The sequence below is a fragment of the Numenius arquata genome, chromosome 9 (genome assembly GCF_964106895.1).
Source record: "Numenius arquata chromosome 9, bNumArq3.hap1.1, whole genome shotgun sequence".
In the NCBI taxonomy this organism is placed as follows: domain Eukaryota; kingdom Metazoa; phylum Chordata; class Aves; order Charadriiformes; family Scolopacidae; genus Numenius; species Numenius arquata.
In genome coordinates this window covers 10,975,092-11,002,082 of record NC_133584.1, presented here as the reverse complement: position 1 = coordinate 11,002,082, position 26,991 = coordinate 10,975,092, and the positions used below count along the sequence as shown (strand labels likewise).

Here is a 26,991-nt window from a genome sequence, read left to right as displayed (position 1 = left end):
ATTTTTCCAAACATAAAACAAGAAGAAAAGATTAACTCTTTGTAGGTACAATCATCAGGATGCAACTGTCTGAAAAGCATCCTTCAGGGAAGTGGTTAACCAAATCAAGAGGAAAGTAAAAATCTTAAGATATGCAAAAAGGAATTCACATGCAGAAACTATATTGCAGAGTAAGTCTTCCCTGAACCTGTGAGGCACCATTTCCTACCGAGGAGTGGCACAGAGCTCATAGGGAGGTGGCTTCATTGTGCTCCCAAAAACAAGCTTTGTACTGACTTCTTTCACTCCTTCTGGGAGGGTGAAGGTGAACGCCTGTAACAGGGTGGAAAAGACAATGAAGAGCTCCATCCTTGCCAACAGCTCCCCCATACACACACGGTGCCCTGTGGAAAGACAGAAGAGGCCATCAGCCAAAGGACTTCTATCACATCTCCCTGTCTAACCTGCTTGGGTTTTTTGGTTGCTTGTTTTCTGCAGACTGTCTTTTTCTCTTAACTGACTTTGTCATTTAATGATTCAGAACAGAAGGTCTGCTTGTATTTCCACCAAAAGCTTTAATCTATAATTACAACAGGCAGGAAAGCATTGTAGAAATGACCACAAGAGCTGCTTTTTACATTTACAATCTTCCTAGCACTGTGCATTTGCTGCTACTATTTTCATAACTGGATCTCTTCTCCAAGAGAAACTTTGCTAGGCATCATTCCTTCTCTTCCAATCTTTTCCACATACAATTGGATTTCTCTGTTCCTGGATATCTTTAAAACAGTGGGATGTGTTTGTATACCTATTTGTAGATGCCTTCCAAGTTACGTTGGGGAATAAATGCATCTAAAGTTGTTATCACATGGAGTAAATCCCTGTTCAGTGTACGTACCTATCGAAAATGGTAAGAATGCTTCTCTGTTTACAAAGTTTCCATCTTTATCCAGAAAGTGGCCTGGGTTGAACTGGTCAGGTGTCTCCCATTTCCCAGGATCAGTCAGAACAGAATCAATATTTGCTAAAATTATGGTGTCCTGAAAAAAGAAGCAGCGGCTTCAGTTCTGTCTTACAGCCCATATTCATCAGATAAGCAAATAATGACGAAGGAGCAAAGAATTTAAAGTCCTAATTTAAAGTATCATTTTTTTAAACAGGATCAAACTCTGAAACATTTCATAAGAAGTTTAAAGTTTTGAGAATGTTGCAACTTTCCTTTATTACTTGCTGCCAGTAAGTTCAAGAACATAAATTGTTAGCATTTTATAATGTTTATATTGTTGAAATATGTTGTTTTTATTTCTCATATTATCACTAAGTACTTTTATTACTTATTCAGCTTTTGAGTTACAGAATATAATGAGTATCAATTTAATTTTTCCCTTTGTTACTCGATAATTTCTGCAACTCTAGGGTTGCTTTGAGCAGATCCAGAAAAAAGGAATGAAAACAAGACTACGCGAAAAGCAGTGACAGGAGAATATTTAGAAACAATCCCTAGTGCAACTTTCAGTTACAAAACTTGAAAATACTTTAGTTTCATTATAACATTTGCAAGATACTGCATTTAAAAGCTTGTGATATGAAAACAATTTGAAGTTTTTCAGTAAACCTTTTTTCCATTTTTGGATGGCGTCTGTTCACCAGCTGACAAACCATTTTGAGAAGGGACAGACCTGAGTCTGCTGGAAACTAAGATGTTTATTTCCAGTCACCATTCACAAGTTTTCTGTCAACAGAAGCAATGAGGTAAGAACCTACTAATACTTCAGACAAAGCGCAAATTTCCTTGCAAAAGGCCAGCCTTAGAGACAGCCATAGCTTAGGGGCACTGCCAGAAGCAACAGGACCCAAGACCTCATGTCCCCAATCAGGAAAAGCCTCAGAAGCCTTTCTATGTGCATCTAATGTACCAAAGACCTACTGGTATCAACAGTCCTCAATCACCATTGCTTTGCAACTAACTGAGCTATTAAATCAAAGGAAACTAAAAAAAGGACAGTGTTTTGGGAACCACTAGCTGAGGTGGCTTCAGTCATTAAAAAGTTACATTAAATCAGTTTTTAAAACTGTTACAAGTGTATTAGACATCAGATATTCAAATATGCAGCATATTTGTACCTTTGGAACAGGAAAGCCCAGCAGCTCTGTGTCCTTCATGCTCTGTCTGGGAAGTGCAATTAAGACTATATTACTGTATCGCTGGATCTCATGAATTACAGCATTTGTATAAGGCAACCTTTTTCTGTCCTCGTAGCAAATTGCATGGGAACAACCCAGAACAGCATCCAGCTCCTTCTGGACTTTCGCTAAGGAGGAATATTCAGCTTTAAATATACAACAAACAATCTATAAACTTTATACTCATAATTTTTCCTGTTGCTCTTTACAGTAAGAATAACATCCAAGAAGATGAAAAGGATGTTTTGTAAAATAAGAATGCTTTCGAATTCCCATACAGATGACATGAATAAAATTTGACACTGAAGATGTTCGTAGGTTACATAGCCAAGTAAAACTTTAAAAATAAAGGTAGCAGGCAGTCTATATTCTGTATAGAATATTTCGGTTCCTGTTACATTGCTTCTCTAAGGCAATTTATGAAAAGGCTTTAATTAATATTTATTTTTACAGGCAGGGAATCAATTGGAAAATGAAATATCAATCATGTATTAGGAGACCAGTTTAATAACTGATCACAGATTGTTCCCCATTCAGAACCACATAGATTTTGTTTGTCATCTACGGATGGACAAATGCTACTGTGTAATTACCTGACTTGGGAAGCACTTACACAAATTAATTTTTCTCAAAGACTTTCTTTTTTTTTCTTTTCTTTTTTTTCTTTTCTTACAATCTGATCTGAAATGGTAATTTCTAATGAATTTCTGAGCGGAAATTGTGTGATTAATACTACAGCCTTTATCATTGCACTTAGATTGACCCTATGCATCGGGAAAGTTAAGACTGTTTAAATATAACCTGAGAGAGTGAAAGATCATGTTGCAAAAATTCATTATGTGCTATCCAGTCTCAACTTTTAGGTCTTTTGAAGATCTGTTAGGTAACAACAACGGGAGACCCTTTCTCCTTACCACTTCCACCATTTTCTTCTCGCCAGACTCCCGCTGTGCTTGGTAGCCACCTTAAACTCTCAAATATGAGGACTTTGAGTTGAATTGTGTACCATTTCATCCTTTCTAACCTGTACACTCTGACTCTTCTTTTTCACTTATTTTGCTCTGCCAACCTATATCTTTCTTCTGGGAATATCATTATCAAAAGCATACAGTTTCAAGTTACTCCAATCTTTTTTTTTCTATCTATGTATATGTTATGAAGTTCTAAGCTTCATGGAAGCAACACACACGTTAGCAACCTCCCACTGTACTGAAATTATTTCTGCTGCAAAGAAGCCAGGAGCACACCTGGCTTCTGACCAGTAGCAGTCATGGGTTGAAAAGGATGACCTGAAGACTCCACCTTGTCCTCAGTTCAAGTCTAATCATCATTGTCAGTGGAGGGGCAATGGTACAATTTCTCTCATCTGAGACTAGACTTCTCCGTCTGGTCAGATGAATCACACCCTGCATCCAGTAGACATGTCTTAAAAACAAACCCTAAAATGACTGGCCTGTATGTTAGAAAGGAAACAGCAAGAAACAGATACATGCAGTTGGCCTGATTCATACCCTAATAATTAGTTCCTCTACTCATCTTTGAACAAGCTCTACTGCTATTTGAACATATATAATTTCTAAAAAGTTGCTGAACTGTTTGGGTGTTCTTACCTTGAATATCAGGATAAACCACCATATAGAGCAACGCCCAACGTAAAGTAGTGGCTGTAGTTTCTGTACCTGCCAGAAAGAGGTCAAAAATAGTCTGGATCAAGTTTTCTTCATTGTAAGTAGCATCAGCATCTCCTTTGGTCTGCAGATATGAATTGGAAAGATAAGTTATGGCACACAAAAAAGAAGTAAACCACTTTGCACCACAGGAATATTTACTGATACTATCCAAAATGAAAAAAAAATATAATATTATAGGGCTAGAGAATAAAACTTTCTGAATAATATGAAGATATTTTCTAATATTCTCCACTATATTTTCCAATTTATCCTACCCACATACACATTTTGGTCTTCAACTATGACAAAGTTATTAATTGTACATGCTTTCTACTCCTGCTGCAAATCCCATCATAACGATCATTTCTAGTTGTACCTTAACCATATGCAAATCTATTATTATTGTGGTTTTAAATAATCTACCCATAAATCTACTTACATTATTATTTTGTCCTCCTCCTGCCATCTCTTAGTGTCAGCTTTTTTTAATTCATCTACCTATAAGCTTTTCTATGGAGAAATCATATACTTCTAAATATATATTAGATGTCATTATAATCAAAGGAGAACTTAAAATCCCCTGTTAGTAGAGCATAGGAAGAGTTCAGAGATACTCACTTTATCTATCTCATCCAAATAGTAATCAATAAAATCTTGATTTTCATCTGATTTTTGTTTTCCTTTGTGGCTTTCAAGTTCCTTTGCTAATAGAGCGTTCACAAAATCTATGCTGGATTTAGTCGCTTTACATGGTGCTAGGAAATGGCTTGCAAGCCAGGGGAACATTTCATACACCTATAAAAGAGATATTTTAGATATATGGTGTTACTGACATTAGCAAACTAAATTTGAATCCTAATACAGGCTTTTGGGTAGTGGAAAAAGCAAACGAAAGACCCTGATGACTGCATCTTCACCAGTACACTGAAGGGATATTGCCTATCCCGTGATTCGTTAAAGCCTTTCTTAATCCCATTTTTCCCTGGAGCACAATTTCTCTCAGATTTATGCTATAAATTTTCCACTGTGATGTACAAAGAATAAGTTAAGTTCTTCTGTACCCCAATTATTTGCTAGACCGAACTTCAGCAGCAAGGACCTCATATAAAACATGTCTCTGTTCTCATTTTACCCAACATATGTATCATGTCTCATTTCTATCTCATCTCTAAAAAAAAATAGACCTAGGCTGACTTCCTTGATACACCTGCTAACTGAAAATGGAAATATCCAAACACGGGTTTATTTTCTTACCGTAGGATGCCAAATACATGGGGATTCTACTCAGACCTTCTCAAAGATAAGAAGCAAACATGTCATGTCTGTGCGATATGCAAAACAACTAGATGATGAAGTAGAAATACTGAGGCGTGTGGATTCCCTACTGTTTAGTCATTGTTTTAAACCTATCCACATTCTTGCACTTATACCATTATAAAGCTACATCTCAGCAAAAAAGAAACAAAACACTTTTTACATTCATTCCATTCCTCTACTTCATTTCCCTTTCTTTTTTCCCCTTTTACAGATTGCACCACGTCCTTCCAGTTCACAGAATTACTGCAGCTTAAATTATGCATTAGGTCACAACTCGTGGGCTCACCTATTTAAATGGCAGCTGCATTACAAAGATTTATCTTTCCACAAACCTATTGATATTCCTGGCTTGTATTTCTTCTTCATCCTACTGCATAATTTTGCTTAAAACTACCTGTCCACTTACCAGGAAAACAGATTAGTACACAACATCATTAAAGGATTTCACATCACTGTGAAAGCGCTGTGGAGAGCAGGACAGAATGAAATATTGGACTAGAATGTTTTTGTTAGCTGTGGACACGCTATTAAGAGTTTTTAAGAACAGCTTATACCAATACCTAATGAGAGCAGTTTGGAAATATCTGATCCAGTGTTTACCCTGGTTAGAAGACAGCTTAGGAATCATTCCATCTGCCTCTTCTGGGAGAAAAAAAAATCGTAAGTAGTTTTATTTCATTTTACCAAAAGCACTAAATTAGTCCTCAAATTCTCTAGGACTTTGATTACAGCAGTTTCCAGCTAGTAAGAGAAGGTGGAAATCATGCAAGATACCAAGCTGGGTGAGTTCCAGCAAGTTCTGCAGAAGCAGGCAGCCTTGTACACTGGTCAATTGACTTCTGACCACATACAGCATTGTGGTTCCCGTTCATAAACAGCAAATGAAAAAACTGCCCTCGTTTGAGGCAATCTGTTCCACTGCTTTTGCAGCTGCAGTTACAGCTCCACACAGAAGCAGGACAGCAATTCTTTCTGCCCAGTGGACCAGATGTGAAGTGAGGAGCTGCTGCCTCGAATGGAGACAAATACCATCCAGCAGCTAACGGAGAGTGACTTCCAGCGTGTATTACTGCATTCTCATAAGAACATGCAGAGGTGGTACAGGAGTTGCTGCCAAAAACTACAGGAAAAAGCTACCATTAAGCAATTTCATGGTATGTTACCTTTGTGCAAAAAGTTGCTCTACTTAAATGTCTATGAAATTAGCTAGCAATAGCAAGGGAAGTAGTAAAGACCCATAATACTCTTGACATTTGTTGACAGTCATATGATTTCAAATAGTGAAGAAAGCTACTTTGTCAGACAGAATTTAAGATAAGCCTATTTCAGAGCTTTTCAGATATTTACCTATATTTTACTACTGAGTTTCAGTTATATAGTTTCAAACACTGGAGTTGTACAAGTAGCGCTTTTGCAAGAAAGTCCTTTGTACATCTCCCAAACATGTAGCAAGCCTATATGTTTCCATCCCTGTCCGCCAGACATGGGAAATTTCTGTGCTGTGATGAAACATAAGCAATTGAAGCAAGGTCTGAACTAGGCACCTGGAAGTACTGTTCTGATGCGTACTCCAGCAAGTCCAGGTGCACTGGTATTTATTTTTGTTATAAAAGTAACAAGCAAGTTGCCTTTTTCATTGTCTATCTACATAACATAAACAAACACAATCATTTTCCTCACAAAAAAATAGATGCTGTTCCCAAATGCTGTTATAATATCAACGGATTCAATCAAGCGGTGAAAATTTTCATCGTCTTTAGAGAAGCGATGTCCAAACATCACAGAACAAATCACATTTGAGACAGTGTGAACAACGGGCGTAGTGGGGTCCAGAGGTTTTCCTGTAAACACAGTGAACAGCATTCACCATTAACACTTACTGCTCCTGCTTTTCCCACTGAAAGGAGAGCTGAGAACGTTTTACAAGCACTTCTGATGTTAATTAGATTGCTGGATGGCAAATTGTAATTTTTTGGTAAAAGGCATGAGTAAAAAGTAATTTCAAACATCTAAAAGCCACTGTTGGTTAAAAAAAAAAAGGCAAGACTGCTGGTGGGAATGGAATTAGTAGTAGTACTAAAAATACCCAGATTCCACAAGACCTTGGCATCAGTAGGTCTCATGTTTGGCAATAACCAGGGTACAAAAAAGGTCAGCTGAGAGAGACATTGTATGAATAAGCAAATGAATTGAAAAGAGAATCACCTTCTGTTCTTTGCTGATATCCTTGGCTGCTGAATAATAGAATAATTGAGCATATCTATAGATTCACCCCATTACTGAGCAGCAAAATCTGAACAAACTTCCCCTCTTACTGGGGTGGCTACCACAAGCCGGGCGAGGTGAGCTTTCTCCACTGGACCAGAGCAGAGCCATAGGGTTGTGCAGCCTTAGTCAAAGCTTTTTGTGCCTCCTTTTAATTTTCTGCAGGGGGATATGGGTTGTTGTGACTCTTATTTTGTCACTGTTTGCTGTTACTCTGATGCTGCAACCGTGAGTAATGTAAAACTGACTAAGAAGTAATAGGACTAACAGACAGGGACCATGGAGTCTCAGTTCTAAATTCATTCTGTGGGGGTTCACACTTAGCACTTTTGCAAGGAAACGTCTCATGCAGATCATGATGCAGACCTCTAAGGCTCTGGTCTGCGTGCAGACTTTAAATCTATTTTTGTAGTCAAATAGTTTCAAAAGCTACAGGTGAACCATTCTTCGGCAAAATCACTCGTTGCACAGACTGACCTCCATTCTGAGTCACATACCGTTTGTTTTCTTTAAGTATTCCACCAGGTGACAGGCCTCCTCTTGCAGTCGATACTCCTGGTCTTTTTTCCCTACTCCCATTTTCCTCAGTGTTGCGAGCCCAAACCGCCTCTGTTGCTTCCAGAGACGACCATTAGAGAACATAACACCTAGGATCATAATGAACAAATGCTAGTAATGCTTTATAAATTAATGAATTGATGCAGTCAATACACCAAAGAAGCTTCTCTTTCATTCTAGTTTTTTCAAATTTTTGCCAGCAGTCTGCCAGCATTCCTCTTTCCTCTCCTTTCTTCTTCTAGTTTAGCCATCTATTTCTTGTATAGAAATCCTTAAAATAGCTCTATTCTGCCATTATTGTTCCAACGGAATAAAAAAAAAAATTCATAAAAACTCATGAAAATATTAACCTTTTTCCCCCCCCTATAAATTAAGGGCTGCAAGGCTACAAATCAGTTTCCAAAACCAGGGTTAGAACACCTGAGAAGAATTTGTGAAAATAATAATTACCATTTCCATTAGTCAAAATGTGAAAGGCCTTGGTTAATGGCCTTCCAGCAACATCTTCAGCACGGACAGTCAGACCTTCCTTCACTGCCTCAAACCCTTGCAGGACAACCATGGGCTTGTTTAAAAACCATAAAGTGAAGACATTACCATGAGTTTTGGCCATCTGTAGAACAAAGCAGCATCAGAACAATATGGGTGAGAACCAGTACGTTTAAATCAAACAAGATGAATCAGATTTTTTCCCTTGGCAGATGCCCCAGGAATCACTGACCTTGAGAAGAGAGCATCAAATCTACTCTTACATATAATACAGCTTCAAGTCAGGTTTCTATCTAAAGTCTCATTTACTAAAGATCAGGATGCTCCTAAAACGTCAGGCAGCCAATATTGCTGATGTCTGTGATGTTATTTATTGCACGTCTTACAATTTGAGTTTGTAAGAAGAAAACATCAGCTCATGAGCTTAATATGAACCATCTCTAGATTCCCCTTTGTGTACTAAGTGTAGCAAGAACAGCTGAGGAGGTGGGTGAGGCTGGATCACCCTCTCCTTTCCAGCTGAGCTGTGACAGCCTTGTCTCCACGATGCTGTGCACAGACATCACCAAAAGCAGGCAGAACATTCCTTTCCCCGGCTGGAGAATCAGCAGCTGGAAAAGTAAAAGGCTGAGGGAAGCGCTACAGTGCGTAGATCAAAGCAGCAAGTCTGTGGGGCAGAGTAGGCTGGGAAGAGTGAGGAGCTGCCAAAACATCCCCCAAGAACAGCAGGACTACAGGAGTGCAAAATTTTGCCACCTGAGAGCAAACAAGAGGGACAGATATGCATGATGAGCAAAAAATTTATACACAGGTGTGTTTAATTTAATTTTTTGAAGGACTAACCCATGGCATTTGAAATCCTGGGATTTCAGTATTGCTGAAGAGCAATGCTGCTCTTCGGGGTCGGGAGGTCAGAAATTGCAGAAAACATGAGGCACGCACTGGCTGTAATTTTACGTTGTGGAGTCATACTACTTTGCCTTAAAACATACTGCTCAGGAGAAGAGAACTAAAAAATCTGTTGAATAACTATTAAAAAATTCATCATTTCTATGCTGGAAACACACATTCGCTCAGTAGCTGTTTCATGAGATATTTAGAAACTGCCAGTGCAACAACAGTCAACACACAGGCATGCCAAACGCTGCGCAGAATTAAAGTCTCTGCTTTAAAATGTATCTTTTTCCTATGTGAAAGACAGAAATATTACTATTAGTATTGTTTTGTTCATATGCACATAAGATTTTAATGACATGTTTCCTAGTAAGCTTGAAATTTTCATACCAAGAAACAGCTATTTTAACAATCCCACCTATTTTTACATTTATACAATTTAGAATAAATCCCTCCCCAGCATTCAAAGTAAGACTATGTTAAACGCTCACATTTACTTTTCAGTCAGTTTATAGGCCCATTAATTAGTTGCCTGAAAATACATACTTTTTTAAGCATCTCATGGTGAATTTGGAAGTTCATCTGCAGCATATTTCCAACCAAGGGGTACGGAGTCGGTCCAGGAGGCAATCGTCTTCGCACCCATTGCAATTTCAGAAACTGCACAACCAGCAGAGACACCACAAAAGATACCAGCACCACGCTGCCTGTTAACATTTTGCTTCTGATTTACAAGGCTACGTGGTCTCTGAAAAGAATGATATATAGAGAGTGGATAGAACCACTTTATCTTGTTTTGCTGGTACCTCCCTAAAAAGAGAAAAAGATGTTGAAGCTTCGGTGCCTCTCAGTCCTTCCCTTTTTATCACTTTACTTCCTCATCCCAGGGAGTGAAGTGTTCTTATTTTTAAGCATACGTGACATCATTCCATAATATTGCAACTCCAAATCCAACAATCGTCAGCTCTTCAAGGGATACAAAATGTGGGTTAATTATATGCCTCCTTGTACCATGACAGTTGCTGTGACAAAGATCTCTGCCCACAGTACTGGTTTCATAAAAATCTTCTTGCAAGAACAGATTGATAAAAAAAAATTCCTAAGGGTTGGCTACACACCCGAGGCCAGTGGGATTAATGAAAAGTTCAGGCCCATCAGTAGCCATCACGTGCATCAACTGTGTGCACGGCTCCTTCGCTCGCCTCATGTTTATTGCTTGATTCTGATGCTCTCTGCTATTCCTTTTATATTTTATTTATCTCATCTCCGTGGTTTAAATTGTAAGCTCTTTGGGAGGTGGCCAGACCTTTTGATTTTGCGCCTAGAGCACATAAAACAAAAAAGACTCTAATCTGCCATTGGGTAACAAGAGTTTGATGGTTATAACACCTGAGTGTCCCCACACTCACCGTTCAGCTGCACAGATAAGCGGGGCTGCAAGGTCTTCGTGACCAAGCAGAAAGCAAAATTTCTTCACCCTCTCCAGCTGCCTCTCAGCTAATTCCCACCGTATTGCCTGCAGCAGGAGCAAAGATGTCACTCAAGCTGTCCTCATGAGCTGCTTTCACAAGCGCTCTCCTGCAACTGAGCAACCCCATCTGGGAGCTGTGGATTGCTTTTCCTTTACGGAGGCAGAGCCCGTGGCCCTGCGAAGGGGGTCATTTTGGACAACAAGACTTTGGCACTTCTTCAGCCCTTGCTCAGGAACAGCACTAGCTTAGGCTCAGCTCATCTGGTGTAGACAGGAGCATGTGGCACACTGGGAGGTCACCTAGATGGCTTAGCTGCTCACCTGCATAACTTACAGAGCTGGCACAGCTAAAATAGAAGTCGTGAGGTGTTAAGCAAGTTGGCTCACTCCAGAAGCGGGGCAAGGAGCTAACATTTACAGAGTCTCGCTGGCCAGCAACTGAACTGAGAGCTGGGATCAAACCGAGAAACTAAATTACCCACTTCAGAGACCACTTGTGTGACTTACAGTTCTTTCATTTCTGGCATTGCCCTTTTCTCTGCCTCAAACCGCTCCCAACGCTGAATTTGGCATTTTTCAAAATCTCCTTGGGAGGAGGAAGAGTCACAATTGTGGCTGCAGCAGCTGTTCTGGGACGACATCGCAGACAAAATGATTCCATCTTTCCTGGGTATTTTCTGTGAGGACAAAGACAACATAGACAGTGATTTCCTATGTGACAGCGAAGTGCTTAAGTTACTGGGATTTTCAATCCAGGGATGTGACAAAACACCAGCTGCAGGTGCCCAGCTCTCACATGGAGAGGGGCAGCATCGAGGCTGGTATCACAACCTCACCATTCAAGGGCATGGCTATTGTCCTGCAGATTCTCATGCCCCCAATCCCTCCTGGGTAGGTGTTAGTCCGACCATGGGGACGAAGCCCACCACAAGTCACGCTCAAGATCTCCGAGGACAGCCAACAAAGCCTTTCGCACTGGACAGGGGCAGTGGGAGACTTTGAGAGGATCAGCCCAGGCTCCAGGTGAGTCCTGAATGGCATGGTCTCTGCCAGTCTCCATATGGACTTAGGCCGTGCAGCCCATGTAGCACAGGTGCCCTGGGCCAGTCGGTGATGCTTTTCCAAGTGTTGTCACTCTCCCAGGATGAAGAAAAAAGTAACAGACGCCACACGTATTGCTGGGAGAAGGGATGTGAACGTCTTCATGGCCCCTGAGGCTCTCCTGTCTTGTTCACTTGTAACCCCATCTGGCCCCTCCATCCCTTCTGAGCAATCCTGACTGGCCGCTCTGCATCTCCCCTGGCTCTCCAGGCTCACTCTGACTTCTCCACACATCTTAGCCATGTTCTGGTGATTGCACCTCACAGCCTAGACATGAACTACTTGCATTTAGAAAGGCAGCTGCCAAACACCTTTGCTGTGTCTTTGGGAGATGTTAAAGGGGATACCGCTTGCTTTCCTCTTCATACAAGATGGTGCTGGAGGACAGGGGAGAGGGAAGCCTGATAAGATGCGTGTCCTTGCCATGGTGAGAACGGAATGCCTGTTAGGGCTGGCTGACAGCTCAGCAGAACAGAAAGCTATCCCTCTTACCCGTGAATCCTCCTCCTTTCCCTCTCTCCAGGAGAGCTGCTGGCCCATTCTCCTCACACCCCTTCCTTTCAGCTCTCGGAGAAAAGGATCCCTTTGCCCTCTGCTTCGGCTTTTGAACTGCAACACACAGTGGCGTGTGCCCTACCAGCCTCACAGAGCTTCTCTTCTGCCCATTAGCTATGTTCTGTGCCCCAAGTCCAGTGTAGGGAATAATCTCCATCTCCCACCCACAAAGCACGTAGCTGCCAGGGCGTCTGCCAGGCAAGTACCAGAGGCAGCTATTCAGAGAGGGAGCTCAGCCTCCCAGGTTAATCACAAGGTTTCAGGACGTGTTCCTCGTCTCACCTGCCTGCCGCCCTGCCCTGAGGAGTGATGCACATCTTTTTAGATACCATCTGAGAGGGATGAACATCTACAGCTAAAGAGAAATAGGGCAGCAGAAGCATGCAAATAGAACTTGACTCTTCAAGAGGGCCAGCACCTCCCATAACTTGTAGGGAGACAGTCTCCAGTCCCCAAGATTCATGGCAGATCTTGGTGAGAGCAGAGGTCCCTTCCCAGGATCAGGCCAACCTTCTCCCTCCTCTTCTTGCATCAGCTCAACACTGGCTGCTTGGGCGCACAGCATGGGGGCTCTGGAGGGAGACAGAAACACTCTGTAGGAGCTGCCTTCTTCACAAGCCACCTGCCAGAACTGGGGATGGAACGGGTCCCTGCACCCAGCACCTTTCCTGCAAACCTGAAGTACCTACTTGGTGCCACGCAGGGTCTCTATGCCCAGCAGTAGGACATGCACAGCCAGGGGAAGTCACAGAAGCAGGATGTGCTCCTCTGCTCTCCCCCGCTTTCTGAGTGAGGGCAGGTGTCCCACCAGAGGGAGAGGGGAGGGAGGAAGAGCATCACTGCAACTGCTGCTTAACTCGGACACTGGTCTTTGGGTTGCACCTCCAACCAGCAGTGAGAGCGGCCACATTCACAGTCCCTCCACAGACCCGCGACCAACATCTTCACCTCAGCAGGACCCTCGCGTGCCTCCCCCTAAAGTTAGGCCCAGAGAAGCAGTACATTTACCCAGGTTGGAAGCTCGCTCCCTGGCACACAGGGGATGCTGAAGCTAACCATGGTGGAAATCAACAAAAAAGGTTTCACTGGACTCAGTGCACGCATCTTTAATTTTATACAACACTGGTCACTCACCCCATCTTGGTGCCAGTCTTGAGATCAACCTCCATGAACTGTCCTTATGATACCGAGCTCCTTCACAAAGACGAATATTTTTTTTTAACCAACAGCATCACAATAAAGAAAGAAAACTGTAACGTGGTGGATAAACGAGGCAATGGAAACTAATCCTTGAAGTACAACTGCAGTAACAGTAACTGCAATAACAGTTGTCTTTTCCTCAAGGAAGGAAACTGGTAGAGCAACAGAGCGTTTGCTACATCCACCAGTAGCCCTCACTCTGACCTCAATTTTTAAATCCGGCTGGGTGACAAGGCCAGCCTCACGGTACCGAGTGGTTTCTGGCACCTGCTCGTCACCAGCCCTGCTTGGTCACTGCTCCTGCTTCTGCCAGGTGCTCCTCGCATGGCTCTTCCCCCCCGACGCGCACACCTTGCTTCAGTGAGCACTCTGAGCTCGGCAGCTCCGCGAAGCCTCCCTTAGCTCGGGGGCTGGAAGGCTGCGTGAAACTGCCCCCCGTGCTCAATGAAAACACGACATCAGTTTCTCCTGCCCTGTCCCCCCCTTTGCAGGGGCCAAGCTTTGCTTCCCAAGAGCGCAAGCAGTCCCCTGAACTGAGCTTTCAGGCATCCATAGAGCAACATGGCCGACCTGGACTACTGTCCGCCATTATCACTCCCAACTCCACTGTGTGAGAGGACTCCCTCTCTCATAGGAAGGCCTCTCAAATGCACCACAACAATATATGCAAAAAGAACCCCAAACAAACAAACAAAAAAATCAAAACAGAAAACAAAACCAAAAAAACCTCAAACCAACCACATTTTCAGGCCAACCTATTGGTCTGTTACCATTTATACCCAACTTTGCTTCACCAGCAGTGGTGAAACACTCTGCAACTCTTCAGCAGGGAATATGAGGGGTTTGCCTTCACTTTCAGCCTGAATCACCAGCCTCACGCTCAAACGAAGGGTTGTTGTAGCTCTATTCCTTCCAGATTCAAGCTGTCATCTCCACACGGCTCTCAGCTAAACAGACAAACCAGCTGGGTCACACCTGGCTGAGGTGTCCCCCCACAACAGGTCCCCCATGCAACCATCCCCAGGGGCCCTGGCAATGCCCAGGGCCACCACCTCTGGGAGGAGCATTTCTATACCCCGCTCTAGATCTGAGAATGCATGGGAATGAGGGGAAGACCCCCTAGTACCTGGCTTTAATGTTCCTTCTCCCTCCAGTAAGATTCCTGTTGAGTCTCTAGTAAGACCAGACACAATAATAATTTCCTATGTTTATTTCATTTGTAAAACAGCAGAAAAAAAAAAAATGTACAGAGATTTTCCAGACACAAGAAAACTGGAGTATTTTTCAGGGCTGGCTTCTTCGACATAAAACACAACAAGGATAGATTCACACTGAATTTGAGCTAGAAATGGAAAACAGAAGAGCTGCTCAAAAGATCAGCACGCTACCAAACCTGTGGCAATGCCCCTTTCTCATATCTGTAATAGGCTGCAACCTAGCGAAGAATCGCACAGAGCTTGTATGGATGGGGTTTCATTGTGCTCCCAAAGACAACACTTGTGTTGACTTCCTTAACTCCTTCTGGTAGGGTGAACTTGAACGTCTGCAACAGGCTGCAGAAGATGATGAAAAGCTCCATCTTTGCCAGCACCTCTCCCAGACACACACGGTGGCCTGCAGATGGAAAAGGGAAAGAGCAGTCAGTCCCCACAGAGGTCTGTAACCAGCACCCGCTTCCCAGTTTTCAACAGAGCACGCTCAACCTCATCAAGGAACAAACGGCTTTGCTGAATTTGACTTTTTCTTCTCAGATTGAAGTGACCGAACAATTGAGATGTCTGCAATCCTTCTTTGCAGGATCTGCCCAGATTATAGAAAAAAATACCAGAGATACTTCTCAGTAGTTTCATACTTCCTAATCTATAGGACTCCCTGATTCTACAAACTGAGTTTCAGTCGCTTGATTCCAAATGAGAATGACAAGAAAGCATCTTTAGGTTCCCTCACGGCTTCCACTTAGTACATGCTGACTTTTATTCACTAATAACAACAAAAAATCAGACTACAGAGACAGGACATTCTACATGTGACTAGAAATTTTCCTGCATAATTTTTTCAGTGAAAACAAGTTGTTAAAGAAAGAAAATTTCCCAATCTATCAATCAACTGTGTCCAGGATACAATTTCCAGTCAGAGAAAGACAGTGACAGACACTGAAGTGTAGTGGTTAGGCCATTCAACTTGCTTGTGAGAACCCAATCTTCAAATTTCTCTTCTGCCCAGTTTAGGCCAGGACTCTGAGCCTAACACTTCTACATCTCAGCTGAGCACTCTGACAACCAGCCTATTCCATCCCGGCATGATCCCCAAGAGCTTTTGCTTGTTTAAGGTTATAGAAACTCATACACTGGGTGAAAGAGTAACTCCAGAAGCTCCCCAGGAAAGACATAGCCATCAGGGATCTATTTGATCCAGCTTCAAATTTCTACGCTTATGAATATTGAATTATTTACACAAAATAAATCAGCTCCAGCAGAGCAGCCTGCTACAGAACAGCCACTACAATGGCATAACCTGGCATATGCAGAGGATGACAGAGGACAACAGTGTAAGGACTCAAATCCCCAAATTACTGGCAATTCTAGGGTCTTATTCCCTTTATCTTCTCTGCATTTTTACAAAAATCTAAGATCAAGGGTTTACACAATTACCAAACAACTTAATTTTGCAATCAAACATTTTTATGGGCTGTGAAAACCATGTGCTCCTATACTCCCTTTGGCCTTCTCCGTAGTGAAGATAACGCAGCTTCATACTCACAATCTAACCCCACAAACGGGTTCAGCTATCAGTGTACCCACCTGCTGAGAAGGCTAAGAAGGCCTCTGGGATCACAAAATTCCCATTTTTGTCCAAGAAATGACCAGGGTTGAACTGTTGAGGGGTCTCCCAGTAGTCGGGGTCAAAGAGAGCTGAGTCTATGTTTGCCATAACCACAGTGCCCTGAAAGGAAGATGCTGTTGGCTCAGTTCTGTCTCTCACACATCAAGAAAAGGACACAGATTCCAGCTATAATTCAGCACAGTGCTGGTCACATGGAGTCGCAGCAGAAATTAAATATTTCATTAGGAAAAAAAAAAAATTAATCTCAAACTGTTCTGAGGGTTTGGGTTTTAATAAATAAGAAAAACTTCAGTACTTCAGGTTCGGAAATTTCCCTACTGTATTTCTTCATGTCTCCTTTTTTTCCATTCTGTTAGGAAATGCAACAGAATGAGTGGTCTGCACTTCTTTAGCACCTTACCCTAAATCTAGTAAAATGGTTTTCCCACTTCTGACAAGCTCTGACAGGTTTTGCCAAATAAAGGACAAAGCACCGTGGAAATGAAATAGTATGTTCCAAACTCTCTTTTCAAGGTGGAGGTGGGAAAGGTGTGCATGACAAACACCATGGAGCAGGGTGTGCTGGAAGATGCTTCCGTATGTGCCTTTGGGGAGGTTTGGCTTTGAGGTTGAGTTTGGAAAGTCTGGACAAGTCGATGAAACCAGCAGAAGCTTTTTATTTGAGGTTAGGTGGCAGTTCAGAAGCTGCGGGGAAACATCTTCATTATATTTCAAATACGATGCCAGAGCAGTAACGATAAAAGAAAGAAGTCCTAAGTGAATGAAGTTGAGTAGATGCTTGGTATTGTCTCAGGCATCACCAATGAAGAAAACATTTCATCTCCCATTTGTCCACATGGCAGACAATATCCGAGCATTAACAGTCTGCTGCACCTTCCCTGCAGGCACCACAGTACATTTCTAACAAGTCTTCTTTGAGGTCTTTTGAAAGTACAGCAGCTCAAATGCTTATAAAGTATTTCAAAATCACAGGCTCTTGGAAAGTAAGACTCTGCAGCACTCTCACACAACACTAGTTTAATCGGTGTGAAACTGTGCTTTTGGCAAGTATTTTCACTCACTGTCTACGAGACAAAGGCAGAGGCCATAGGGCATGGGAGGGGAGAAGTGCTGTCACCAACACCCACCTGTCCTGAACTGGAGGGCAAAGGGGATAATGGTAAACATGACTGCAAGGAACCTAATTCATGGCCAAAGATCACATCAGAATAGAAAGGATATCCGTACCTTTGGAAGCCGATACCCCAAAACAGTTGTATCCTTCACTGCTTCTCTAGGAATTGTGATTAAAACAATGCTACCAAAGCGCATGATCTCATGAATCACAGCATTTGTATAAGGCAGTTTCTTCCGATCCTCATAGCAGATTAGATGGGAGGGACTCAGAACGGCATCTAGCTCTTTCTGGACATTTTCTACAAAAAAAAAAAAAAAAAAAAAAAAAAAAAAGAGTCCAATATAGGTACAAGAACGCTGATTTGCATGAAACAGCTTTCATTTCCTTTTTGGATTATAGTAGCGATAGAAAAAAATACCATATGTAAAGAATTTATACTTACCGTATCTTAAAATGTAATTACATTTATACAACTATCTACTTGTGATCTTACTACACTCTAGTATTTCCTAGTTTATAGGTTCTATGTTCAGATCATCTTTCCGCAAGCCCAACAGATTTATTGAGCTTCATAATTAAAGGAATGGAAGCGAATTGTAAATAAAACAAGATCTTCTTATTAAGAGATCAATTCAGTTACTCAAGCTATTATTTTTACTCTAGCTAAATACAGACTCGCAGCACACTAACCAGCGTGTTGCAAGGGAGCCGTCGCATGAAGCTGAGGCACACACGTAATGCTGAGAACTGGAACAGGATAATGTTACTAAATCATCACAAATCTTTTTTGGTTGTCATCTAGGCTTCCGTAAGTAACATAGCTCATTCAGTCTCAGAGGTTCAGGGTCAGATTTCGTGCTTAAAATTTAGGCTAGTAATCTAAGAGGCTTTGTTTGCTTTTTGTTTCATTAGAATTTGAACAGCATATGTGTGCACAGGGCTCTGTTCTTCCAGTCTTCTGTCACCAAAAGCATGAAAAGAAGAATTTCTAGCTCTAAACCCGGGAGTCAAGAACATGTATTTGGCTTCGCAATTCATCACCTCTGAAAGCCCTGTATCAAATAATCCAGAAATTTTGAAACTAGTGTGCAACTATGCCTTTGTCTAGAATTTTCGAGTCATCTTTTTATCTTTCCATTAGTGTCTTCCTTCTCTGTTTGACATTCCCATAAGTTACATTAAATATACCTATTACACAGAAATACAATTTGTGTCTCAGTTAATGAGTGCAAATAATATATTCTTACTACACATTCTGGATACCAGAAAAGTGTCACTTTTCCCTAATCCAAGCTGATATTTCATGTCAAGTCTTTTCAGATGGACTGTATCATCCACTGTACACTCACAGTACTGAAACAGTCTGACAAAAATCAGCAAGACAAAATACAGCATCAGAAGCTGAATATCCCTGAAAATATTTTAAAATCTCTGTCTGAAAATTTTCGACTTCACTGGCTTCTTAAAAGCAAAGCTCAAAAATGTGATCTTAAAAAAAAAAAAAAAAAAAAAAAAAAAAAAAAAAAAGCTTATTCATCAAAAAAACTTGATCTTAAGCAAAAAAAAGTGTAACAGACAGTTGTTCTACTCAAAACATACCCATGTCCATGTCTACAACTCACCTTGGATGTCAGGATAGGCCACCATATAGAGCAGAGCCCAACGCAGAGTGGTGGCAGTGGTCTCTGAGCCACCCAGGAAAAGGTCAAAAACAGACTGCACCATGTTATCTTCATCAAATGTGGAATTGGGGATATTTTTAGTCTGCAAGTGTCAATGAGAAAGGTAAAATGGCATATACCTGTGTAACAGTTTGCACTGAGACAGACAGCAATCACTATTCCTAAACAAACAATATTTCTAGAGAACAGAGAAAATAGAGGTGCTTAATTAAAATAAAGATTTATTTGAGGAAAAATTTGCATAAATATATTGCTACTGTTAAATTACAGGAGCTGTTGAGTGTCAGGTATCTAAGGTCCTGTTATGCTGCCTTCTAGAGTGACTTGTTGCCTTGCTGCTAACTTCCACCTCAGGAAGAAAAACATTTCAAAATAATTTTATCCCATCCTTGCCACTCTCTGCACATTTGCTGATTTCAGCTATTGCAAACATAATACATTACCATTTTAAAAGACATGCTTTTTTCAGAGCAGACTGGCATCATTTTAAGACTGTTGTGATAATCATACAGTACCTCTAAGCACACAAAAACTCAGTACAAAGCACAAATAAATGCAAATATTAATAAGACACAAAGAATCAGAATTAGCCATCCAAATATATGCACCTTTTCAACGTCCTCCCTCCCGCCCACTGCCCAGCCTGCACTAAGGATTCCACAGTATAACAACAAACCAGTGCAATTAATTTATGCTTCTAAAACAAGTTATTAAACTAACTCTTCAAAGTTCAGATTTTGACAGATTTGACAAAGCTCAGATTTGACAGCAGAGTTTTTAACTTGTATGTAGAGCTCTGCAGTAACGTTGCCACGTACAGACAACCGTAGGAAAGGTGCAGGGAATCCGTTACAATAGGATCTGTGTCACGTACAGCATAAATTACTAACTTTCTCTATCTGATTCAGGTAATAGTCGATGAAATCTTCTGGTTCGTCTCTTGTGCCTCTTTCCCTGTGGCTTTTGATTTCCTGCCTTACGAAAGAACGAACAAAATCACAGGAAAACAATGCTTTCTTTGTAGGTCCCGGGAGGTGCTCCGCAGCCCATGGGAAAACTTCACATACCTGTGGAGCAAGCATTCAACAGAGATGCAGTAAGCTACGTGACATGAACAAGGCCATTCTAGAGATACAGCACATTTTTGGTGCTAAATTGCTGAATTAGCTTCTCTAGGAAAAATACTGTAGCATCAAAGAGATATGTTGGGTACATGTTGAGTACATGAACACACACTAAAACCACAAATTTAAGACAAGACAGTTTCCACCCTGGATTTTTTTCCTATCCTTACTGAATAACTCTTCTGTATTTGTCCTATCAATTCACCAACAAAAGAAACCACTTTCACAGATAGATTCAACATGTATTAATATTAATAAATTTAATATTAATAAACATTGATATATATTACCTTAGCACACAGGAAAAAAAATAATTCTCTTTTATTCTAATACAAAGAGCATCACCTTTTCACCTTAACAATACCGGTGTTTCCATTACAGAAAAGTTCAGCATCCCAAGCACATTGCAGTTGCTGAGAAATTCTAATAAAATTACTAATATAATATTAATATAATGGTTGAACAATATCAAACACAAAGCACTGCAGGTCCAGTTCATATTCAGTCAGAATTTTTTTCAGCGTTTAATATGTACTGAATAATGCAATAACTATCACAATATATATACTATAATTATATTGCATAACAGTGCAATAAATAATGTGCTCAATGAAATAATTTGCATATTAAATAAGTCATTTTCTCACATAGTATAAGTAGCTGTTCCCAAAAGCCACTATACAATTGTACGCCTCAATCAGCCGGCGGAAGGTTTCATCTTCTAGGGAGAAACGATGTCCAAAAACCACAGCACAGATCACATTAGAGACAGCGTGGACAATGGGGAAGGAGGGGTCGACGGCTCTCCCTGCAGACAGACAAGCGTTCGTCTCCAAAGCACTTTATCTCCTTTGTTATTTTGGAAGCAAGACCACATTTTATAATAGATGTCCTCTATGCTATTTAGACTGTTGCACTGAAATACCCGAAATTCACTGGCAAACATCACAAAAGATAAACCTCATTCAAAAATGAGGACAGGAAGGCCTGAAGTCTTTAACTCCCAACATTGGGGGGGGGGGGGTATGGGGAGGGGTGCCTTTTTTCTCTCTTTTTTTTTTTTTTTAAATCTTGATCTTGGTGTTTATACCAAAATACACATTGCTGAGGTCTGACTGTACAAACAGTTTTGATTGCACTCTAGATCTAAGCTGTGCTCCAAACCCATTCTTTTCTGGATCAAAACCAGGTAGTCCTTACCCGTAGAGTCATGCAGACTATGTACTGGGTCCAAAGCCCAAATGCAGCTCCCAAGCACCTTGTCAATGACATACCTTCTTTGTCCCTGAAGAACTCGACCAGATAACGGGCCTCGGTTTGTATCCCACGCTCCATTCCTTTATTCCCCATTCCCAGTTTTCGAAGAGCTCCAATTCCAAAATGTCTCTGTTGTTTCCAGATGAGACCATTTGAGACCAGGATACCTTCAGCCATCGAGAATCAATTTTATGTCACATTAGTGTTCATATAATAGTAAATGGCATACACACACAGAATTATCTTCTCATCGTGCTGCCACTCATAAAAAAATAGAACCACATCAGGGCAGTGTTCCCTTAATTGTATTTCGTTAGAGACAGAGAAACCACCTTGGTTAATATATTTCCACCCCTGCAAAAAGCTCACCCAAATCTCAGGACTCACACACTCACCCTTCCAAAACTAGTCCTGTTCTTTCTGAAGAACAGTGGTCATTACTTGACGCTCCACCCAGCAGCCTGCTACAAGTTGCAAAGACAGCGTGGGTTGGTGTTGCCTTTGATTTGCCCACGCTTTGAGCAGAAATGAGTCTAGACCCTCATTCCTGTGGAAAGGCTTATAGCCCCCCCTCACGCAATCTCTTACAAGATCTCATTTATTACCTTTTACAATCTTCTAATACAATTAATACTTACTTGTAAGCTATGTTTGCCAACATCCCCATATGGACATTGTGATATTGCAGATGTTGCCATGTGTCAACTCTGCAGAAGCGCGGCAAAGAGCTTTTCCTCAACAAACAGTAAGTTCAGGTTTCTACTGCCTAAAAATATGATGGTGTCTCACCAAGCTGTTCATAGCCAGCAGATTTCTGGGGAGCTCATTGGGAAGGTCTGGGTGTTTCCTATGCCTGTGCTTCTTAACCTTATGCAAACCTTCTGGAGATCATCACATCTCTCTGTTGGTAGTGCTTCAAAAAGGAAAACTCCTTAATGGCTAGAGTCAATAACTGGTTCTCAGCGCATGTTCTCTGTGCTAGCACAGATCCCTCTTAGGGGATTCTACTTTTACCAAGCTGTTTACACCAGGTACTGAGCTCTCATCCTGGTCCAGGTCCCTCCTGGAAAGACAACGAAGCCAGAGCAAGAACTACCTAGCAGGAACCAGAGTAGGAAGGGCAGGTTTCAGCCAATCTACGAACAGCTTCCTAGGTCCAGAGGTGTCTCTGTGGAACAGGAAGGAGCCCCAGGCCCCTGTGCTGTGAGTCTGTGTTCTAGCAGACAGCCCAGCATAAACCATTTAATCCACATGGTGGGGAACTTCTTCCCTCCACCAGTCTAGCCCACGGTTCCCCTGGGAAAGCCAACTTGCACCCTGAGACAGCTGCTCAACCACAGTCTGGAATAATTCTCTCCTATTCCTTCTGTTGTCCTGGGAGCCTGGGCTAGCAGAAAAGAAGCCAGCCCAACAGGCAGGTATTTTTGTTGCAGAGTTGCCAGCTGGCAGATGTGCTGCAGCTGTTGGTTAAAGCCATCCCTGCTACAAATTGCTGGTGCTAGGGCAGCTTGTCACAGCCCAGATACTTTACTCCACACCACCCTGATAAAAGGTGACAAAGACTCTTCAAAAATGGATTGAAATGCCCCCAGGATTAATTTTTATTCCTTAAAGATGTTTTTCTCTACCTACACTAGCTAGTATTATAAATTAGAGCTTTCCAGATTGTAGCCCACATGCAACAAAGCCCAACTGAGGATAAAGGCATCTGTTCTGTATCCTCTGGATAAAAGGCAGGTGGAAACAAGTTCAGTCATCTCTGTTTTAAACACAGCACTCTGTTCTCCATCCACCGTAATTCGGCAGTGTCTGATGTCAATGATAGCACAATAAGAAGCTCTGAAGAAGGATATGTTGCACCTACAGTCTGGCTAATACTTGTAAAGCTCCTGTGACCTTCCTGTGCCTTCGGACTTCCCAAAAGGCTAGACCTTGTTCAATACCTCTGCACATGCTTTCCTTACAGCAGCCTTTGCTGTAAACAAACAACTGGGAGCATAAAGAACTACTTTAGCCTCAGTTTGCAGAGGAGGCTGCAAGCTCCAGATTATTTCACATCAGGACATAAGCTTAGACAACACTACAAATGGCCAAGAAAATATTGTTGCTCTGATGAGATTCTGAAATACATGTCTGAACAGTGGAACTTTGGAGACTACTTAGAGTAATGCTGCAGAATTATATCATTCACCCTGAGCAGACAGAGCGTATGATATAACAGAACAGGTGATTTTGGAACTAAGGGCTTGTCAGTAAGGAAAACTTTTATACAAAGTCAAGGATATCTTCCAGAGACATGAACATCTTACCCTTTCCACTTGCCATTTTGTTGAAGACATATGTCTGTAATCGCCCAGAAACATCCTCCGAGTTGATGGTGAGACCATCCTTCACAGCTCGGAATCCATACAGCACCACCATAGGTTTGTGACCCAGCCATAGGGTACAGATGTTGCCATATTTTTTTGCCAGCTGTAGGTTAGATCAATGCCAAAAAAATACCCATGAGAGAAACATCAACCAAAATGCACAGGTGATGGGCTGCTCTCTTCCAGCATGACATTGCTGAGGCATTCAGGAAGTGAAAAGGGATGGTGATTTTGTTTGGCAGCGAGATTGCTGACCACAGTTCTGGTCAGGTTCTGGTCTCTCTTTGAGAAACCTCTATTCACAGCAACGCGAACGATAAAAGAATAGATGTTCTCCCCCTTTCTAGAACTTGGCTTGGGCTGCCCTTGCAGTATTAACGATTAGGAACATCCCCCTGACTGAGTGTTTACAGATCCATATTAGGTTTCACATGAAATTTCACCTGACCGTTCTTGATTGCGTTTTTCAACTCCGTATTTCATTTCCTCAGCCAACAACTAGAACTTCTTGAAATTACATATCCAGGTGTAACTCTCCTGGTACTGCAGATTTCAAGTTTCAGTGGCAGGACTTCTTCCCCTCTTATACAGAAGTACTGCCAGCTGAGGCATCTGAGCATGGATTCCACCTCTGCTTGGCTAGTGATGGGGACTGCTCTCGGGGAACCCTGTGGGTATTCAGCAAGGACAAAGTCCTTGACTCTTGGCAAAGAAAGAGTACAGCTCTGACCTCCCACAGTGATGAACATGTACCCATCAGAAAAGTTTAACATCAAGGTCTTTTAAGTTCCCTTTTCCTGAAGCCAACATTCTCCAGCTGCAGCCAGGAACCCCCTGACATGCAGGTTGCACCTAAGGAAAGGCTGTGACTTGAAAAATGTATCAACACGTTGGATTCTTTTGTGAAGCTTTGGCTCAGTGGAGGACTGAAACAGGAGGACTCAGTTGAGCACTGAAAGAACCCATATTAACATGCTTAGCATGGACCTATTTCTCCCTATCAGTTCTTTTCTTTCACCATCATTTACACCCTTAGCTCTTCTGCAAGGAGCAATTCCCAGACCGGACTTCAGAAAAACAACAGAGCTAAGGTTTTGGCTGCATATGGGATACAATCTTGTTTCCATCCCATGATAGCAGACGATATACTGGTGTGCTTTTCACATCTTCTGAATTCAAGACACCTTGTTTTAGAAGATTTCCTGCATGTGCCTGTGGTGTAAAATCTGAGAAACCCTTTTTTCTTTCAAGGCAAAAAGATTCCCTTAAAAACGGAAGTCCTTTTTGAGACAAAATTACTCCTCTCAGTTCTGCTTAACTTGCACACGTATTAGCTTTCACATTAATTAGACTCGTGGCAGATTTTACTTAAATTGTTTAGGCACTTAACTTCCACAATCCACCTTCCCCTCAGGATTAAGTTCTCCCAGCTACCACATTAGCCTGTCAACTGCCATCACTAGCTTTTACAGCTTTTGCCTCAATAGCTCTTTAGTTCACATCTGCAAATGCATACCTTTTTCAGGTTCCCATGATCAGCTCTAAATTTTATCCGCCAGAGGCCTCCAATGATGGGAAATGGGGTTGGTCCAGGAGGAAATCCACGACTTTTCCATTGCATTTTGAGGAACTGCGCACCCAGAAGAAACAAAACCAGGGAAATTAGAATCACGCTTATCGTCATTTCACACCTCCAAACTACTCTATCACTAAGAAAACTGCTAAGAGCCTGTCTGTTGAAATGACTCTATATTGTTCTTCTTAACTCTTCCCTGTCGCATTTAAGCTTTCTGAATTTTTCTCCTCCCTCTTTCCTACCACACTTCCTGATCCCAGAAAAAGAGGAGTGCTCCCATTCTTGAGTGTATTTAATACATCGCTATGCTGCAATATGCTAATAGCTACCATCACCTTAAGATCCAGTGAAGGCTAGAAGGCAGGCACCTCATTCAGAAACATCCCTTTGAGCAATCAGTTTGATGGCACATGTCACTCAAAGCACTGACTACACACAAGCCAAGAGCTCAGAGACGAAGCTGCAGCTCTCCTCTGGTACTGTGTACACAGACAAGGAGAGGAGCACTCACCAGGTAGCATTCTTGGGGCAGAGGCAAAGGGAAGCAAGTCAGTAGCCTTGTATAAGCGTGGTTGCAAATGCAGATTTGGGAGCCAAGAGCAAGGAAGTGTTGTAATCTGAGTTTTTACAGTAAACAAAACAGATGAACCGCAAATGGCACAGTGAAGAATCAAACGTAGCTAGTACTATTGACAAAAAACATAACAGATCTCATATGCAAAGAGATATCAAGTTCATCACATCTGAGCAGAAACCACTGAACTTTCTCTGGAAAGATTCTGAAGATCCTTGCGGAATCAAAATCTTCTTCCACCCACCAAAGGCCTGGCTGCACCCCTGATCCGTGCTTTTCTGGACTCCTCAGGTCTACACACCACAGCACAGCTGTGGCTGGCCTGCAAGCACAGTGCACCTGGGAGAAACCAGCCAAGTGCCTCTCACAGCTCCCTGCACCACGGAGGGCACTCAGGGAAGTGAAGGGCTACTTCAGACCCACCATAGCTGGACCATGGATCAGTGCGCCCCAAGCACCGTCTTCTCTTCCTCCAGGCTCCTACCACGGCTGGTCTACGACTAAACTCCAATGCAATAAGGGAGCTAAGGAAATTACAGGATTTCACAAAGTTTGTTGTCAAGCCATAATAATTCAGAGATGCAAATTAATTCCTAAATTTCGTCTAGTTCCCCCTGACTAGCACAGACATTTCACGTGGCAAACTCTTTACCTGCCTATAATGGCAAACAAAGGTGGCACATGGAGCTGTGTCTTTCCCCACAGCAGTTTATTCCCACATCCTAGAGAATGCTAATAGGTCAAAGAATCTCCCTCTGGTTTAAC

The 26,991-nt window shown here is 41.9% G+C and overlaps 2 protein-coding genes across 2 annotated transcripts; both read right to left on the bottom strand.

The window, feature by feature from the left end:
* Positions 1 to 204: 204 nt before the first annotated feature.
* LOC141468369 (cytochrome P450 2J6-like) lies at positions 205 to 10,073 on the bottom strand. The gene is made up of 9 exons (XM_074153409.1): positions 9,903 to 10,073; positions 8,424 to 8,586; positions 7,913 to 8,062; positions 6,831 to 6,991; positions 4,452 to 4,628; positions 3,774 to 3,915; positions 2,104 to 2,291; positions 878 to 1,019; positions 205 to 383 (listed from the first exon to the last, which is right to left on the bottom strand). The coding sequence occupies exons 1-9, from the start codon at positions 10,071 to 10,073 to the stop codon at positions 205 to 207; spliced, it is 1,473 nt and encodes a 490-aa protein (XP_074009510.1).
* Positions 10,074 to 15,118: 5,045 nt separating this feature from the next.
* On the bottom strand, positions 15,119 to 25,760 carry LOC141468503 (cytochrome P450 2J6-like). The gene is made up of 9 exons (XM_074153601.1): positions 25,593 to 25,760; positions 24,017 to 24,179; positions 21,725 to 21,874; positions 21,098 to 21,258; positions 20,217 to 20,393; positions 19,267 to 19,408; positions 17,755 to 17,942; positions 16,485 to 16,626; positions 15,119 to 15,297 (listed from the first exon to the last, which is right to left on the bottom strand). Exons 1-9 carry the CDS (start codon positions 25,758 to 25,760, stop codon positions 15,119 to 15,121), a joined length of 1,470 nt encoding a protein of 489 aa, XP_074009702.1.
* Positions 25,761 to 26,991: the final 1,231 nt, after the last annotated feature.